General features: G+C 38.4%; 2 protein-coding genes across 2 annotated transcripts; both read left to right on the top strand.

The window, feature by feature from the left end:
• The first annotated feature begins 3,388 nt into the window (after positions 1-3,388).
• LOC121517429 (olfactory receptor 11A1-like) lies at positions 3,389-4,315 on the top strand. The gene has a single exon (XM_041799183.1). The coding sequence runs from the start codon at positions 3,389-3,391 to the stop codon at positions 4,313-4,315; it is 927 nt and encodes a 308-aa protein (XP_041655117.1).
• A 5,806-nt stretch (positions 4,316-10,121) lies between these two features.
• Positions 10,122-11,096, top strand: LOC121517424 (olfactory receptor 11A1-like). The gene has a single exon (XM_041799171.1). It carries the CDS (start codon positions 10,122-10,124, stop codon positions 11,094-11,096), a length of 975 nt encoding a protein of 324 aa, XP_041655105.1.
• The last annotated feature ends 8,337 nt before the right edge of the window (positions 11,097-19,433 follow it).

Below are 19,433 nucleotides of genomic sequence, written 5' to 3'. Positions count from 1 at the left end.
GTGTAGTCAGGTAACTAACCCACCACCTACTCTTTCTGTTGTAACTAAGCACAGTTAACATGCCAAACACCTGTTCTTTCCCCTCCAAGTTTGATGGCTGTACCAACAGAGTCAGCGTTCCATCTCTGTCAGCCTGCTTGGGGCTTTAAAGCAAGCTGCATGCTGCTTTGGTTGGTCTCTGTATTCCTCTTACAATGACTTAAACAACCGTTTACAGGTGTTTTAACCTCTGACTTTCTTTTTTAAGTCCATAATGATGACACAAAGATCCAGGCTGCAACATTAAGAGGTCAGAGAAGCTGCTGTAATCGTGCTGCATAAACTCACTCTCAATGCTAAACACACTATTTCCATCAAGTTCTATACGATAAAAGTCCGCAACCATTATTTTTCTAATATGCTTTTAATTTGGAAAGGCCTTATCAGGAAATGTGCTCCAGTCAAAGTTCAGATGTTTTAACCATTCATGCCATTAAAGCTCAAGTCATTAGCAGCTTGACACAGCCCAGCAGGATAGAGAGGAAACGTCAAACTTGGAGCAGTTACAAAGAATTGAACATAGAGAGACTATAGAAAAACAAAACATTTTTTCTGTGCTCTAATGCTTAGGCATAAACTGAGTATGTCATCAGAGGCTTGTTTTAAGGGGAGATAGGGGTTTGTAATACCTGAATTTGGATTTTAAAGCATTATTTCTTTTTAATTGTGTAATGCCACGTTATAATACTGTTACCGTCAAATGCAAGAAAAATACCGGGATATGATGTTTAGGCTATATCACCCAGGCCTACTTCCCTGTATAACCACATGTCTCAAAAATTCATCATATTCTGGGAAATATTTATATTTTCTTACTTTTGTAGTTTTATAACTTGTAGTTGTAGTTTGTAATCAAGACTGAAGTAACTAAAAATGAACAAATAAAAATGCACATGATCATACTTCTTGTTTAAAGCTTCAGCTACATGAATTCTATTTATAGTCCGTGCTTTAAAATGTACATCAAGGTGTTAAAATGAGCCTTATAAACACTAAAGTGGAATTACAATCACAGAATAGGACACAAAAATAAAAATTTTAAAGTGGCATTGAAAATGCAGAAGATGGTTTCATTAAATATGTACAACTCAGCTTGAAAAATACCAAAACATCCCATTAAACAGTCTTCACCTCTTGTTTGTGTCTGATGTAATAAACTCACAAAGAACAGTTGTCAACTTTCATATTGTGCTGGTAGAGCCTTCACCTGTTTTGATTGACCTCCTGCGTACTGAACCACTGAACTGATTAAACCAATTCTGATTTTGACTCTGTGTCCTGAGTCTGTTTTTGGGTCCTTTTCCTCTGGCATTTCTTCACAAAACTGTTATTTGGTCAGAGATATTCATCTCCTCTGCAAATAACTTCAAAATGTGCCTCAATAAAATTCAACTCAGCGTGCTTAGACTATGTTGTTTAATCTGTGATAAATATCTATGGACTGGACATTTTTAGTCTTGCTTTAAAAGCAGCCACATTAAGTGAACACCACAGAGTCTGATGTACAAGCATGAAAACAGAATCTGTTATCTGTCAGCACCCCATCACCTAAGAGATTCTCTTTTATTTTATGATCAGTCTGATTGAAGTTATGCTCTTGATTTTTCTTCATGTTAAAAACAAGAGGATGAAAATGGAGAAGGGTCAGTTTACATGCATCACTGACTGGATGAATGTAGGCTGAAATCCAGACACTGTGTGGTTCTGTACCATCAGGGCTTTATCTGGTGTCTTTATGAACTCAACATTAGGGCCTCAAACGTTACAGATTACACCAAAGAGGATAGGGCTGTCACTTTTTATTCCAAATCTGAACATTCATTCCAACCTGAGGGTGAAAGTTCATATTCCAACTGAAATGAGACGTTCAAAGTCAAAATCCACCCCCTATCAGTGCATCATGGAGTCTGAAGTAGTTTGCCAGTCGACCCAGCAGAGGGCGCCCTCACAGAAACTTGTCCGTTGCATGCCCTCTTGACCTCTGCTAAGACTCTAACGCTATTTTACAATGGAAGGCGTTAGCAAGTGGAGCAACGAGTGGAAAATTACAACACCAAAACATCTCAGAAGCGCTGTATAGAAGTAATTTGATTCTACTCTGTAGATGGTAAAATAAAGATAGAGCCCTGTGTCTCTGTACCAAGCAGCTCTCATACTGGTCAATGACTACAAATCTACAGGCATACCTGGCGGCTTTTCACCCCAGTGAGGGAGTGGAGGAGGCTCCACAGAGGAGTGGCGCTATGTCAGATGTACAACCTTGAGTGAATAACTATTTTTCAGCAGGCCCTTTGCCTTTTCAAAGGTGGTTTTTTTTTAGAGGTGACAGCCCTAAAAGAGGATCCATACTGCCCTCAGCCAACACTGTCTAGTCTTAACGAGTAGAAAGTCTGTTTGTTAACTGAAGTAAGGCCGATTATGGCTCCCTACTCAACCCTGTCATCCATATGTGCTTTCTGATGCTTCAGAAACTGGAACTGCTCTGACTCTCACTGACTGACGTCACATGAATATCTGTTATCGACAAATTTCACATCTTACCGTTTTTTCTCCTGCAGCAGTGTTTATCAAAGCTTTGTGGGACTGAAAGATAACATTACCCTGAACATGAACATCCACTGATGCATGGACACCAAACAACCTTTGCGTGTATTTTATATTTCCTTTACACAGTATGAAGCTGAGAAGAAGGGGGATTTCTGATGGCTGATCAAAATTTGTTTGGACCTCTTGCAATTTAAGAGAGGAAAGCAATATTTTATCATAAGACAGAATTTATAAGACAAAAAACTAAACATGGGGGAGCAGGTGGCCTAGTGGTTAAAGGCGCTCCCCGTGTACGTGGGCGGCCCGGGTTTGAATCTGGCCTGGGGCCCTTTACAGCATGTCTCTCCCCCACTCTTGACCCTGTTTCCATTTCTATCCACTGTCCTCCTCTATCTAATAAAGGCATAAAAATGCCCAAAATTAAGTCTTAAAAAAAAAAAAAAAAAAACATGGGCAAACACCAACTGAAGTTGCATAAACTCAAACACATGAAGGCCTCTAGAGTTCACTGAAGTAGTCAACATGTTTCCAGAAAGGTTAATGAGATCCATGGAGGATGAAACTACCTGATGAAAACATCCCACGGACTCAAACAAGGAACTTTTCAGGTATAAATACAAGCAGGCTCTGCAGCATTCAGGTCCTGATATTGGAAATGTGCGACATTCACTAACAGGTTGTATTATTTCTCTTAACATGTTTCATCTTCATGAATGTTCTAAAAGTGGGACTCCTTATCCAAATTCAGTGGCTTCGCCTGTAATTAACCTTTTTATTTCAGTGTGGTTTGTTTTGACACTTAATGGACAGAGAGATGAATGTGTTGTATATAACTCTAGGTGGGTTTGTAGGACTAGAGAAATACAGCTATGTTTATTTTCTCATCATTCTCACTGTTTATATTTTAATCCTCTGCTTTAATGCAACTATTGTATGGCTGATTGTGACTCACCAAAACCTGCATGAACCCATGTATATTTTCATTGCAGCACTGCTAATCAACTCTCTTCTCTTCAGCACTTCTATCTACCCAAAGCTGTTGGCTGATGTTCTGTCTGAGACACAGGTCATATCACATCCAATGTGCTACTTTCAAATTTTCGTGTGTTATTCTTGCGGTTTATCAGAGTTCTTACTGCTGTCAGCCATGGCCTTTGACAGATATGTGTCCATATGTAAACCTCTGCAGCATCCAGTTATTATGAGGAAAACTACTGTAATTGCTCTCTTAGTCCTGGCTTGGTTTCTGCCTGTTTGTCAGTATGGTGTGCAAGCAGCACTATCTTCACTAAGAAAACTCTGCAGCTTCACCTTAAAAGGAATTTACTGCAACAATTCTGTGTTCAAACTTCACTGTGAGAGCTCAAATGTAATAACTACATATGGATTAGTCATCTTTATAAATCTTGTAATCTGTCCTTTCTTCTACATCATCTTCACATACACACAGATCCTCATAGTGTCCTACAGAAGCTGTGGAGAAGTCAGGAGGAAAGCTGCTCAGACGTGTTTACCACATCTGCTGGTTTTAGTTAATTTCTGTCTGCTGAGCATATATGAGCTGCTTAAAATTCGACTGGACTCTCAAATTCCTAAAACTGCAAGTATGATTATGGCCTTACAGCTGGTTTTGTATCATCCTCTATTTAATCCGATTATATATGGACTGAAAATGAAGGAAATTAATAATCATCTCCATAATGTGTTTGTTAAAGCAAGATTTTTTTAAATACACAACTTCTGTACAAAAAATGTACTAGAAAGTCTTGAATGGATGTGATTCATAGCTTTGGGTTTCAGTAAATCAGGAGTCCACAGGTCCAGCATATAAAAGACCAGAGGGGACAGCCAAGAGCTATGTTGAAAACATGGATGACTGTACACAGGAAAATCTGAGGAGTAATTTTTCCAGAGTAAAAATGTTTTACTCAAAAGTAATAAAACGTAGTCTTTGTTGAGTGCATTGATTAGCAGCCACTGCCAGAGTTGGAGTAAAAACACAGAGTAAATTCTGCTGGAGTAAAACTTTAACCACACCCACTTGAGTTCCAGCTCAGCTGGCGTCACTCACGGTCGGTCACGGCTGCAGCTTGTTAGGTGTCCCAGCTGCAGATAATCCTTGGCAATCAAGGCCTCCTCACCTGGTGATGAACCTTCAGACACCTGTGTACTACAGCTTCTAATCAGAAACCTAGCTCCTCTTCAACCTTTGATAATCTCATGATTTTAGGTGAGTTTTTGCATTGTCTAACTCCCATTTTGCCCTCCTTTTTTGCAGTGTCTCCATCTCACTGCCAGTGATTCTGCCAACCAGCAGCCAGCTCACCATCATTTACACTGTTGTTGTCAAATAAACTTCTTTAACCTTACTGCCTCATCTCGTACTCTGCTCCTATGTCCTTGTCATGTTCATCACAGTTGTTTCTGTAATATTAGAACACTATGTCTAATATTTATAAGCAAAAACACCTCTTTAGTTGTTATGTTATTTTTAGGTGGAAAGGCAGAATTATCTATTAAGAGGAAAATGTAGCTCTTTATAAAGAGGAAGATCAATCTATTTAGAGTAAGATACAGTTCTACATAAGTGTTACTCAATTGTAAATGGAGTAGAAATTTGTTCCGTAATGAGTAGGAAAAATTTCTAAAAGGAATGAGAAACAGCTCTGAAAGGACTAAATATCACTTTATATTGAGAAAAAAGCTCTATAATGAGTAACTAAGGTCTGTATTACTCTGAGTACAGTTGCTGTAGAGTTGCTTTTATTTTGTTCATCATGAAGCACATAATCACCATTTAGAGTTAAATAAAAATACTATTTAGAGTAAAAACAACTCATAAAAATTACTCTGCAAGCAGAGTAAATTTTAGTCTAAATAGACTGGGACCAAATGTTATGTTTTTTGAGTAAAATTTTATTCAGTTTGAGTAGAGGTAAATTTACTGTGTAGTCCTGTGAATTTGAATGACTTTCTGTTCTGTTTGCCCTGAAGCCTCAGACTTTTGCTTCTAACAAGGGAAATGAGACTTTAACAATAAATTACTTTAGAATTGGGGCTCATCTTTGGGGCAAGGCTGAATCAGAACAAAGGATGCCAACATGTCACTGAGTGATAAAAGCATCCAGGAGACCAGATGCCACCAGAGGACAACATAGTCTGAGCCAAGATAACTGGAGTGTTGTAGAAAATACTAAGGACTTCATTTAAGTGGGTCAGATAGACTGGAACTCTGCAGTACAATGTGAGGCCTTCTTGTTGGGTTTAGGTGACCATATCAAGGACTAGGGATGCAACTAACCACTACTCCGAAAGTTGACTAGTCACCTACTACTGGACTGATTAGTTGACTAATGGGGTGACACGCTGTTGGATCCCTTGATGGCTTTGACGCCTCAAATTTTTTCTTTTTCTTATCAACAGCTTAAAAAAAGAACTTTGATGTACTAACAAACATGTATGAACTCAAAATCTAGACAATAATTCAGAGTTCTTCATCCAAAAATGTATTTAATAACACTTTACTGCTTATGTGACAGCTGCAATACAAAAGATGTTTAAAAAAGTCAAGTTTTTGTCCATTGGTTGGTTAGAGTTCACTCCACTGTTGAAGTGTTGACAAGTAGTGAAAGAGGTGACAGTCATCACTCCCTCTGTAACTTGTTAAAATCAGAGCTAGAAAATGTGATGAGGATAAAAATGCCAATGTAACATTCTACTGTTGAGTTAGAAGTAAGAAGGAAAAGGTGTGGGGTTCTGTCTGCAGCACTGTGGTGTTACATTCATGTCAAAAGCCAGGACCACATCACCAGTGGATGACCAACGTTCACTAGCATAGAAAGTAAAAACGTGAGCTGGCTGAGCTCACTGCATCGTGATATTTAAGGTCAGCTTTACATATTTTACAAGCTGTCTTTCTTTGTGAAACGTTGAGGGTGAAATACTCCAAGACTTTCGAAGTTTTAGGATGTGCAGATGTTGCATCAGCAGCTAACTTCAGCAATAAAGCCGAAAAGCGGTTCATTGATGTCACCTCAGATTCAACAACGCTGCTGCAGTTCTAGTCCAGGACAATGTCTGCTGGGAGTAGAAAAGGAGAACCCACTAGAAGGCAGGATAGCCTCCTCCCTTGTAACATCCTACCAGTGTGAGAAAGGTTTTTCTGCTGTTGCCTCAATCAAGAAAAAAATGCAGACCAAAGCTGGACACTGACAAAGAACTGAGTGGCAGTCTCAAAACTGCACCTAGGATCCGATAAGATCCATGGAACAAAACAAGCCAGCAGTAGTCCATGCAATTATTGAAGGACTAGAAAAATTCATCTTTAAAATGTTCAAAGTTTTTATCTTCAGCAGATTGATTCTTTTCAGAGTCAGATCTTTAAAACTCTGTCTAAGGCAATGGTTTTAGTTATGACAGGAATGTGTAAAAATCCTGACTGACAGTGTGTTTGTGTTTCATTTACATGTTTGTACATCTTGATTTGTACACTGAGGGGTACGTGGGACCTGAAAATATTTTCATCTGCTAAAGGGGGCCCGGCAGAAAAAGTTTAGGAGCCACTGACAGACAGTGGTGCTCTGCCTTAGTCGCTATAGGGTGTTTTCACGTTAGGCCCAGTTGTTTTGAACCGTGCCGTGCAGTGATTCCTCCTCCTCCCTCTTTCCCCTGCTGGCTTGCTTTCACACTAGCAACATTGATCCGAGCCCACTTGCGTATGTACTCAGTCTGAAACAGCAGGTGGCGGTATGCAAGTAGCTGGTTTACAAACCTGCCAAGGAGAAGAAAGAAGAAACAGTTACTATGGCAACCACCTGAGCAAAGACTGTTTTTGTTTTAACCCAGCAAAAAAGTCCATGCTGCTACCATGGATATTTTAAAACCACTTTTTAAGATGCCAGCAATGTTGCTCTTGGTATCTGCACATCTACTACAGCTCAGAGGATTAAATGGGCTTGTATTACACAGATACAGCGGTTTTTGTGGTGACAGATTTTTATTGCCTTTGCATCTCATCTCACCGACTCCAACTTAAGTTCATCTGTAAGGAGAGTCATAACAGACTGGATTCTGATGATTTCCTCCTTTTATTGGGGAAAAATGTGAACAAACTGCTGCACCGTACGGGAGGAAAACAAGAGAATCACAGCTTAAATGAGAAACATTTTGACTTGACAGACATCCATGAGACAGAGAGGGCCATGTGCGTTGATATGGGGCCAGAAATGATGTTTCCTGACATTTTAACCTGATTTTAAGGAGCCTAAATAAAGAAGAGCCTGAAGACACAGATCAGCAGATTCAGTGAGTTTTAGGTTACTGTGACGCCATAGGTTGTTTTTGCTCAAAGTAAACTTAGCACCATCACACTGCCTCCACCAAGAGATGTTACTCAATCGGCGCAGCAATCAGCATAGTGTTCTCCCCGTCTTCTCCACACTTTGACCCTATGATCCACCTGCCGTTGGCAGAATCTGGACTAATCGCTGAACATAATGTTCCTCCATATGTTCAGGTTCCAGTGCACGTGTTGCCAACACCAGCTCAAACGAGCCTGACAGTGAAAGGCAGTCATGGCAGGCCTCCTGGCAGCCCTATGAGACCAGATTGTTTGGGCAGAGAACTGTCAGCCATATCTTCCTGTAAACCTTGACTACAAATCGTTACAAGACAGCCTACGGTACCTAAGTGCAGACAGGCTTCTTGGGATGCCCACTTCGGAGCCTGTCTCTGACATCCCCCTTTATAAGGAACTTGGCCTTCAGATTGGAGATGGTACTAGGTCTCACTCCAAACAATGCCGCAACTTGGTTTTGCAGAACACCAGCTTGAAGTTGCCCTATCACATGAACCCTATCCAGATCAATCAAATGCGACACCTACTGACCACTGTTGCAGGGTCCATGCTCACAGGTGCTGCCAATCAGGTGCCAATCAGACACCTGATTGTCAGCACCTGGGGGTACCAGAAGCTCAAAACAAGAGTCAATAGCAACAGCGGAATAAGCTGTTTGGCATTGGCAGAGAAGATTTGGCAACCCACATACTCAGCTCTGCTGCTCATCCCACAAATGCATGTTCCTTACAAATGTGGCACCATTCAAAAGGGTGATAAACAGGCTTTCCAACGGTATAGAATTTACTGCCAAGAAGCATTGTTACAGCAAAGAAATAATCTACCAAACACAAATTTCCTTACTATTTGTGCTAAGTTTATTTCTATGATCCATTTTCTTTTTTTAACTTTTGCTTATCTGGAAAAAGATTTCTCTGAGTTTACTAAACCTATTTAGATGCAGTTTCTATCTTTAATGAGAAATTTTATCCGGTACCTTTATATAACTTTTAGAAGTTTTATCCAGCTCCATTTTAACACCAGTTAATGGGATATTCGGTACTTTTGAGGTTCGGTTGCTAAAGTGCTTGGCAAAAGTAGTGGAATTATCCTCCTGAGATTTCAGTGAGTGTTGCCTCTTCTAAAAGGACAAAGAAGCTAGGAAGCTAGGCTATACAGCACTATAAGGCTGTTGGAATGAATTTTGGGGTTTGAATATAATTGGAATATTTACAAACTCATAAGTATACGAAAGCTAAAGTTACTATTTGAACTTGTTTTTGTAATGTTTGCTGTTTCTAATCGTTCTCCAGTCTCCCCCTCTCTCCTTGGTCTCTACTTCACCACCATAAGTGATGCAATTTGATCTATTTTTGTTTGACATTTAATTTCTGACCTGTTTGTTTTAAAGTTGACCATCAGTACCATAGTACCTGTTCAAGACCTCTAAATAGAGCAGGTTGCTGTGTTTGCAATAAAAAAGTACATACAATTTAACATTAACTACTTTTGCTTTTAGCTCATCATTTCCTTATTACAATCTCTAAGGTAATATTGGAGGGTCCTCTAGTGGACAAATGTTTAACTACAAAGTGATTAAAGCAACTGAAAGCTTTACATACAGTACATATCAATAAAAATGTGCATAAATATTCAAATATAATTCAAAATCTGTAAGAAATAACTGAAATTCAAATGGGACTGTAGATAAATACTGACTGCCCTACAGCACTACAGATGGGTGCAGTTGCTCAACGTAATTCAGTGAGTTTAAGGAAAAATGGGGCAGAAAACAATGTTGGTCCAATTTTACACTATGTCAAACTTTTTTGCATTTCAAATTTGTTTGAAAAGACAAAAATCTAAAGTTGCATCAGCTCTAAGGCCTCTAGAGTTCACTGAAGTAGTCAACATGTTTCCAGAAAGGTTAATGAGATCTATGAAGGATGAAACTACCTGATGAAAACATCCCACAGACTCAAACAGGGAACTTTTCAGGTATAAATACAAGCAGGCTCTGCAGCATTCAGGTCCTGATATTGAAAATATGTGATTTTTGTTTAACAGGTTGTACTTCATCACTTTACGTTTCCTTTCCTCTTCTCCAATGTTCTTCATGTGAAACTCCTTAATCAAATTCAGTGGCTTTGCCTGTAATCTCACCTTCATATTTCAGAGATGAATGTTTGTTTGGTGCTCGATGGACAGAAAGATGAATGTGACATATATAACTCTAGGTGGGTTTGTAGGACTAGAGAAATACAGCTATGTTTATTTTCTCATCATTCTCACTGTTTATATTTTAATCCTCTGCTTTAATGCAACTATTGTATGGCTGATTGTGACTCACCAAAACCTGCATGAACCCATGTATATTTTCATTGCAGCACTGCTAATCAACTCTCTTCTCTTCAGCACTTCTATCTACCCAAAGCTGTTGGCTGATGTTCTGTCTGAGACACAGGTCACATCACATTCAGTGTGCCACTTTCAGTTTTTCCTGTTTTATTCATTGGGTTTATCAGAGTTCTTACTGCTGTCAGCCATGGCCTTTGACAGATATGTGTCCATCTGTAAACCTCTGCAGCATCCAGTTATCATGAGGAAAACTACTGTTATTGCTCTATTAGTCCTGGCTTGGTTTCTGCCTGCTTTTCAACTTACAGTGCAAGTGACATTACTCACACAAAGAAAACTCTGCAGCTTCACTTTACAAGGGATTTTCTGCAACAACTCCATGTTAAAGCTTCACTGTGAAAGCTCACGTACATTAACAACACTTGGGTTAATCCTGTTTCTAAATCTTGGAGTTTGTCCGTTACTCTTCATCATTTTCACATACACACAGATCCTCATAGTGTCCTACAGAAGCTGTGGAGAAGTCAGGAGGAAAGCTGCTCAGACGTGTTTACCACACCTGCTGGTTTTAGTTAATTTGTGCCTGTTGGTCATATATGATACACTTAAAATCAGACTGGAATCTCGCATTTCTAAAACTGCACGTTTAATAATGACCTTCCAGGTGGTTGTATATCATCCCCTTTTTAATCCGATCATATACGGAGTAAAAATGAAAGAAATTTTCAAACATCCCAAAGGGCTGTGTGTGAAACTGAAACAATTCTGTTCTGAATGTGTATTTCAGCTCCATAAACAGGAACAACACAGTACGTGATGTGTCTGAGAAGACAGTATTAAGATAGTTAAACATCTGAGAATCGACCATAAACAGAATATGATGAGGCGAGGCGTTAGGGCGAGACAGAAGTCACTCTCGGAGTCCTTTGGTGCTGCAGGCAGACACTGTCAAGGTACAGAAAGAACAGAAAGAGTAAGGAGCTGTTTGAGATGTGTAGTGATATACGTCTGTCTACTAGACTTAGGTTTTATTTTAATGATCAAACAATGTGAGTTCCCTGCATTCTTAAAGCTACGGAATCCTATTCTATACAAATGTTCATTAATATAAATATGGTTATTAAACTAGACAATTTCCTCAACCGGAAATCGCAAGAGGGGCTCGGGGGGCCGTGATGGTTTCATCACATGGCTGTTTATGAGAATAGACCCAACTTACAAGGTCATGTCCAAGCCCAGGCTGAAGCAGCATGCAGCTGGACAATGACACGGTGAAATGGTTGAGAAACACTGTACATGACAGGAGACTTTATTCATGTGTTTTAGTCATGTGTGGACTGATTAGCTGATGTTGATCACCTGGCACCTGAGCTTCAGCTGTCTTCTTGATATACCTGGTGGTGTTGGCCCTCCCTATGAGCTGAGGTAACATTATGACTACATATGGACGTGGCTGTGATACAAAGAAACAATGAAATCAATCTAATGAAACAGTGTGTCTGTCTCTCTTACTCATGTGGCCTGGTCATAGTTTAATAGCAGTTACTAGAACATGAGGCTGAAGTTTGTGCAAATTCACACATGCATGTAACTTTTGCTAATGGATGCTCAAATAGAGTCCTTTAATTTAATTTTATACAGACATGCAGTTCCTGTCAAGGTCTTGATGAGAGCAGGTGAAGAAGAGATGAATTTTATCATTTCCAGCTCCATTTGAACATTTTAAAACTTTTATTGAGAAAGGATTGTGGGTTCTAATTTTGATTGACGTTGCCAAAGACAAGTCAACACACAAACAACACACATGCACTAAGCATGCCAACACACACAAACACACAGTCTCTCCCATTCTCTTCATATGGGACATATGTGTGGCTGTCTTTGGCGACTGACGTCGCCAAAGACTTTATCTCCATCCTGTTTAAGCATTGTTTAAATGGGCTGCTTTATTTGAACAGCTTCATGTGTGTGCATGATCAGAGCTCACTGAGGGCTGTATGTGTGTTAATCAGTGATGACATCATCAAAGGACCACAGCTGCAGTTGCCATGGAGATATGCCCCACCAGCGACAAACTGGTCTGAAAGACCTGCTTTCTGCCTCTGTGAGGCTCCTAAACAAATGTTAATTACGGGTAAACTGTAAATGCTAGGTGAAAAGTAAAATGATCATGAGCTTCAGACAGTTCTGGGGAACGTGAATATGTAATGTTTTTTAAGATACTGTGAGAAATGACTGAGTTATGGCAGTGTAAAAACAGTCAGTTCAACAGGGAAAAAAAACAGTTTACATTGGCTCTTATGGGACAAAATCAGGGACCACCGCCTAAACAGCTGGCTCCCATTTCAGTTTTTAAAAAGGTAGGGCTTCTAAAATGGGTTTATATGAGTCCCAGGAACAGTGGCCACATTCTGTGAAAAAATCATTCGCCTCCTTGGTATGGTTTGGCTGTGAGGGCGAGTTGTTCGCAAAATTGTCAGTTCATCTGTCGGCTCTCCCAGGCTCGAGGGTGATGACATCACCCACTCTAGCAGAGCGATTTTTAATCATTTTCACTCAAAGCACAGGAGTTTTGAAGACTATCGAAAACTGTAAACCCCATGGTCATACCAAAGACATTCCTGAAGACAGGACAAAAATACCTATGTTTTAAAGTTTGAATGATCCGTGTAGGTGAAAGTATGGCGAAGCAGTAGGGGTGGTAGGAAACCCAATTTTTTTTGTCGTTTCTTCATCCTTCTCCCCATTCATTTCAAATGGGACTTTTTTCGCAGTTTTTGCAAATAACTTTGCAAAAAATTCACAAATCTCTTAGAAAAGTCATAGCACACCGATCGAGAACAAACCACATGTTTTGATGTATAATTTGCAGGGGTTTTCTCAAAGCCCTAGGAGGAGAAGCGCTGCAAAATTTTGTCCGCAAGATGAAGAAAAACTAGATCAAAATTGCAATTTCAGCTGAAATTGCGTGGGGATGCTGAGAGCTGAATTGTGGAAAAACTGCTGAAAATAGCCATAAGGCACAAAAATAGCTGAAAATAACATAAAATTGTTGAAAATAGCATAAAAATAGCTAAGAGTAGCCTAAAAAGGTGAAATTAGCCTAAAAATAGCTGAAAGTAGGCTAGAAATAGCTGAAAATACCATAAAATTTGTGAAAATAGCATAAAAACAGCTGTAAATAGCCTAAAAAGGTGAAAATTGCCTAAAAATAGCTAGAATAGCCTAGAAATAGATGACGGTAGCCTAAAAATGCTCAACGTAACCAAAAAATAGCTAAAAGTAGTGTAAGACTAGCTCAAAGTAGCCTAAAATAGCTGAAAATAGCATAAGAATAGCTCAAAGTAGCCTTAAATAGCTGAAAATAGCATAAAAATAGCTAAAGTAGCCTAAAATAGCTAAAAATAGCATAAGAATAGCTCAAAGTAGTCTAAAAATAGCTGAAAGTAGCAAAATTATAGCTCAAAGTAGCCTAAAATAGCATAAAAATAGCTAAAAGTAGCCTACAAATGCTCTAAGTAGCCTAAAAATGGCTAAAGTAGCATAATTATAGCTCAAAGTAGTCTAAGAATAGCTGAAAGTAGCATAAAAAACCCTGAAAATAGCATAAGATTAGCTCAAAGTTGCCTAAAATAGCTGAAAATAGCATAAGAATAGCTTAAAGTAGTCTAAAAATAGCTGAAAATAGCATAAGAATAGCTCAAAGTAGCCTAAAAATAGCTGAAAGAAGCATAAAAATAGCTTTTAATAGTATAAGATTAGCTGAAAGTAGCCTAAAAATAGCTGAAAGTAGCATAAGAATAGCTCAAGGTAGCCTAAAAATATCTGAAAGTAGCATAAGAATAGCTGAAAGTAGCACAAAAATTTCTGAAAGTAGCATAAGAATAGGGCTGCAACGATTCATTGACATAATCGTGTCGATAAACAAGTGTCAATGCGTCTTATTATTGTTTTTTATATTGGTAAAATCTAGTACCGGCCGGTAAGGACTCATCTGTACTTCAGGAAGTGGTGGGGGCAGTATCGCTCCCACTGTTTACATTATTCACAGAAACTGAGAAGAAGAAGTTAAGCATGGAGAACGCACCAAAAAGCCGACCCAGAGCTTCTTAAGTTTGGGAACATTTTACGGAAAACAAATTGGCGAAACAAGTCAACTGCAAACTGTGTCAAGTCAAACTCTCATACCATGTCAGCACTACGGCAATGCACGAACACCTGAGAACGTAAACACACTGTAGCTGCCACGTCTTCAAATACCGCAAGTGGGCAAGTTTGCAAGTTGCATGAATATCTTTTAGATCTTTTGCATTTAGTTACTGAGCCCTTTGTGCTTCAGGCATGAGGATTAATTCCAGTAGCCTACTTATAATGTTGGTGCCGTACGTTAATCAGTCGGAAAACCATCTTTGATATTTGTTAGAGTAACGTTTTTTTTCAGTAATGCTATTTAGTGTGCAATTTACTTTAGTTATCAGTTAACTACTTTTATATTAGAGGAAAAACAAACCTTGACGATGTGGCAACTTGACATGTCATATCAATTTGCTAAACCATTAAGTTTTCACAGGTATGCATGCATAAGAAGGCAAGGTAAAACGGGGATCCAAAATAGTATGCCAAATAGCCACGATTAGTCGACCAATCGTAAAAATAATCGCCAGATTAGTCGACATAAAAAATAATCTTTTGTTGCAGCCCTACATAAGAATAGCTCAAAGTAGCCCAAAAATATCTGAAAGTAGCATAAGAATACCTCAAAGTAGCCTTTAAAATGAAATGTTTTCAAAAGTAGGAAAAGGTGGCATTGAGCTCTAAGTAGCCTCAGCTGAAAATAGCATAAGAATAGCTCAAAGTAGCCTTTAAAATGAAATGGGTTCAAATGTAGGACAAGGTGGTATTTAATGGCAAAAGGTAGCTTAAATGGGTGAAAAGTGTCAAAAATGGTGAAAAAGGGGCAAAAATGGGATATAGTGGCAAAAACGGGCAAAGAAGAGGAAGCAAGTGGTATTTAATTGCAACAGGTAGCTTCAATGGTACAGAAATGGCATCAAAAATGGTGAAAAGGAGCAACTATGGGAGCTATGTGGAGCTACATGTATGTGATAGTTAAGGGGAGTTAATCCTTGTGTCTGTGCAGGGCTCCGAGGTTGCTATGGTGATCAAAGCCTGCATGACATCATTGTTTAATCAAGGCTGAGATCAAAGTATAATTAGAAACACCTGAGACAGCTTCTGTTGAAACTGCTCAGAAAACTGAGTTAAGTGGCCAGCACATGCACTAAAACAAAGTCAATTTAAGCTGTTTTTGTGAAAGCTAGCAGAAAACCAAAAGTACCGTGAGAATCAGCAGAAGTTGAGGAACGCAGTGATATGTTTTTTATGTGTGGGAAGCAAAAAAATCATGCTTCAATCATTAGTTTAAAAATAGGGTTCTGAAAGCTCACAGTCAGGGATCTGTGTCCAAAATTGTATTGCTGCAGATGGAAGTGCTGACTGGTGTCAGTCATGCTTTGAAGATCACTGTGCCAAAACCGTTAATCCTACTGACCTCAAATCTTGTTTGTGAGCAAGAGGAGACGTGTAACTACGTTTTGCTGTTAAAATTATTTCTCTAGAGCCAATATTTTTCTCAGGAGAGCAGTTTGTTCGCAGGGCTGCCTCTAGTTTTTAAGAGTCCAGCCACACTCTGGCGGTGATGTCATCACTCTAAGTCTCACTCTAAAACGTCTGAGAGAGCCAAAATCTTGAAAAGGTTTGATCAGCAAAAAGCACGATAGTTCAAAAAGTATAAATAGTAGAAAATAGTATTACAGCTCGCAAAACTCAGCACAAGAAGCTGAAGAGTATGAGAGTAAAATAGTGAAAATAGCCCAAGAAGTACCAAAGTTATGAGTAGTGGAAAAAAGGGCAGATTTAGTGAAATTTTGCCATCTGTTTAACATTGTTAAACAAAGTTAAATATTTTAAAAATTATAAAAGTTAGAAATGAGAAAAGTCATAGCAGTCGAATGGCGGAGAAACAGGATTTTTTGAAGTTTAAATGGTGTTGATACGACATTCCTGTGCCGGCTTGCTACCCAAACCTCCTTGTGACTTTAAATTTGTTTTAGTTTGTGCTTCCTGGGAAAACTTGATATTTAGTTTTTACTGTTATTGGGATTAACAATGCTAAAGAAGTTACAAGTACAGAAGGACAAACATGTACCAGTAAAAACTCATTTTTATATTTATCTCCCAATTTAATGTCAAAGTAAGACACCTGGGCACCTGGGTGTGCCTTTCTACTATATCCTGCTCTCAGCATTGCAGCACCTGTCCAAACAGCACCTGTCCAGACAGCAGATGTTGAGAGGCTATTTTCTGCACTCAGGATTGTAAGATATGATTGAGAACACTATCACAATTCATGTCTACACCAGAATATTGCGAAGTTTATGATGCATGAACTTTTTTAAAAGATAAAAACACTCCTGCACAACAGACTTAAGGAGAGGCACCTGGATGTATGCTGTAATGTGGCCATTGATGGTCCAAACCAGAAGTCTGAATAAAAAGACTGTCTCAGGAGGTTCTACAAAATGAAACCAAGGAGGGCAGAATGGTCTGCCACTGGCTGTGCCTTGTGCAAGTAAATGGTGGTTGAACTGCCATGTAACCAAACTAAAATGTTAAACAAAGCACATATAAATAAATGAATATGCTTCAAAATAATACTTGTCATGTTTTAAAATTCATGTAACTACAACTCCTAAAATAGACCGCTAGTAAAACACTTGTTTGAGCCAGTTGAAGGTACGGTACACGTGCACCTGTGAGCCCACGATCAGGCACCACCACCACCTCATTTTAAGCCAGGAGAAAACCCTGATCATGGCATAGTTTCTTTTTTAGTATTCACATCTATTTGATTTTATTTAAATGATTACATTTTAAGAATTTATTTATTCAAATTCTTTCAAATCAGCATAAATCTGTTAATTGCGAAAACGGTTAAATTTAATCAGTTGAAACGTATGAATATAGTTAAAATATGACGAGCTGTGGATCAACAAAAATTAATTAAGTTAAAATTTATGGGATTGATTTACATCAGGTTTACATAAAGATTTCAGTACATCCATACTCATCCTTTCAAAACACATTGGGTTTATTGGTATTATTACATAAATCTCATTCCTAATTGTTTCATTTACATTTGGATGACAAATAAGCAGTACATAAAGTTTATTGGCCTGTTTATGTTAAATCTAAGTAATTCAAATGGACGGAAATGTTATATGCATTAGGCCTAAGTATTTCTGTGAGTGTGAGCTTCATTTGCAGAGGTGTTTAAAGCAGTGGCGGAGCTAGACTTTTATCCTTGGGGGGGCCAGAGGGTAGCCAAGGCTATTTCAGGGGGTCCACAGACTATGACAATGAACATGTTTCTCAAACAATCAATGGCAATCGGAGTCTCTAAATGTTAAAATATATCTAAGTACATATTAAGCACAGAAAATGAGATTTGTGTATGTAATTAGCAGTTAGTAACTTAAAACCCTCGCAGAGCTACACATTTTAATTACTTTTTACTTGTTTAACTGTAAAAAAAAGGAAGAGAAAAAAAAACAAGCGAGTGCCTTTTCTTCTTATTAAATTATTTTAACATTAATATTATTAAACTCATTTGAATTAAATGAATTCCAGATAATTAGACATTAGAGAAATTGACAATTAATATCTAAACATTACAGTGACAGTACACTTCTGAAATGTGTGAGTGGTTTTATGTTGTAGGTGAGCTTTCATGTGAATATAACAACCATTTACATTTCTAATCATCCTGTCATGATTTTTTAAATTGTATCAAAATAATTCCTGACCTCCAAACCCATTCCTGAGAGTCCTGAGGTCACAACAATTTAAGTGGGTTTTACCTTCGAATGAAGAAGAAAGTCCTTTCATGAACAGAGGATAGTTCAGGCACATATCAGTCCATTCAAACATCCAGCAGGTACGTACAGGGCAGGTCATCCAGGTGAGCCTCCCTACACTCCCATCCAAGGTTACCTCTACCTTTTCATTATCAGTGTGATTCTAAGAGAAAGAAACAGAGAAGAGGACAGAGACACATTCAGTTAGACATTTGATTTTCAAATAAGATCATTTTTAACTGTTTAGAATGAAAAATATCACATAAAATGTAAATGTCAACATACACAGTTATTAAAAAACAAAAATGACAACATGTATATACTTGCATTCTGCAGAATTTCCACCAAATTCAGTTACTTACCAAGTACGTCTTTAAGAATGCAAAATCTTCTTCCTCCAAAGACAGATGACAGACCTCATAGAAAAGACCCTGATGGCTCGGTTCTGGGAGATAGTAGACAAAGATAAAAAACACATAGTTTTACAAGGATACTTTGTTTATCTAATACACTTCAGAACCTTTCCACATTTTTAATTCCAAGGGATTACAGGAATTAGACAAGAAGATGACACATAAATAAAGGTGGGGGGCATAAGGCCAAGTGGAAATGGATGGAGAGGAAATGTGAAAAAGCAGCACAGGCTGAGATGACAGGAGAAATAGAAAACAATGCAGGCTATGAGAGGAAATGTGGAGATTTAAGCGGAAAGAGAGGAAAAAAGTAAAAGACAAGAGTAAATAGCGTAAATCAATGATAAGGCAGAGTACAATAAATGATGATCAGTAAATAATGGGAAAAGAGGAGGATCTGCTCACCTCTGTGTGATGTTAAAGCTCAGCCAGCAGCAGGCAGGTGAGACAGGTGAGGAGAACACCAGACTCATGTTTTAATCCCACGTTTCATCCGCACCTCTCTAATGGACCAGTAAATAACCTTAAACATAAAACACACACCTTAGACATGATGCTAGAACAAGAAGTAAATACTTTCTCTGCATTTCAAATTCAATACTTATTTCGGCGTTCATCTACAGGATAAATTTAGGGTTAAATCTATAACTATAGCAGCTCCAATCCTCTCTGGTTATCAGAGTAAAGTGCTGGTTGAGTCTCACTAAAAAGTATGACAACAGATAGAACACTTGTATGGATTTAGCCCCCTTTTAAAGTTTTATTTTTTTATCGTTAAATTGAATTAATAACTGCCTTTCAACACAGCGTGGTCACTAACGTTGA

This window comes from Cheilinus undulatus, linkage group 2, assembly GCF_018320785.1.
Source record: "Cheilinus undulatus linkage group 2, ASM1832078v1, whole genome shotgun sequence".
NCBI lineage: Eukaryota > Metazoa > Chordata > Actinopteri > Labriformes > Labridae > Cheilinus > Cheilinus undulatus.
Note: the sequence above shows the minus strand (reverse complement) of the source record. Positions and strands in the feature narration are given on the sequence as shown.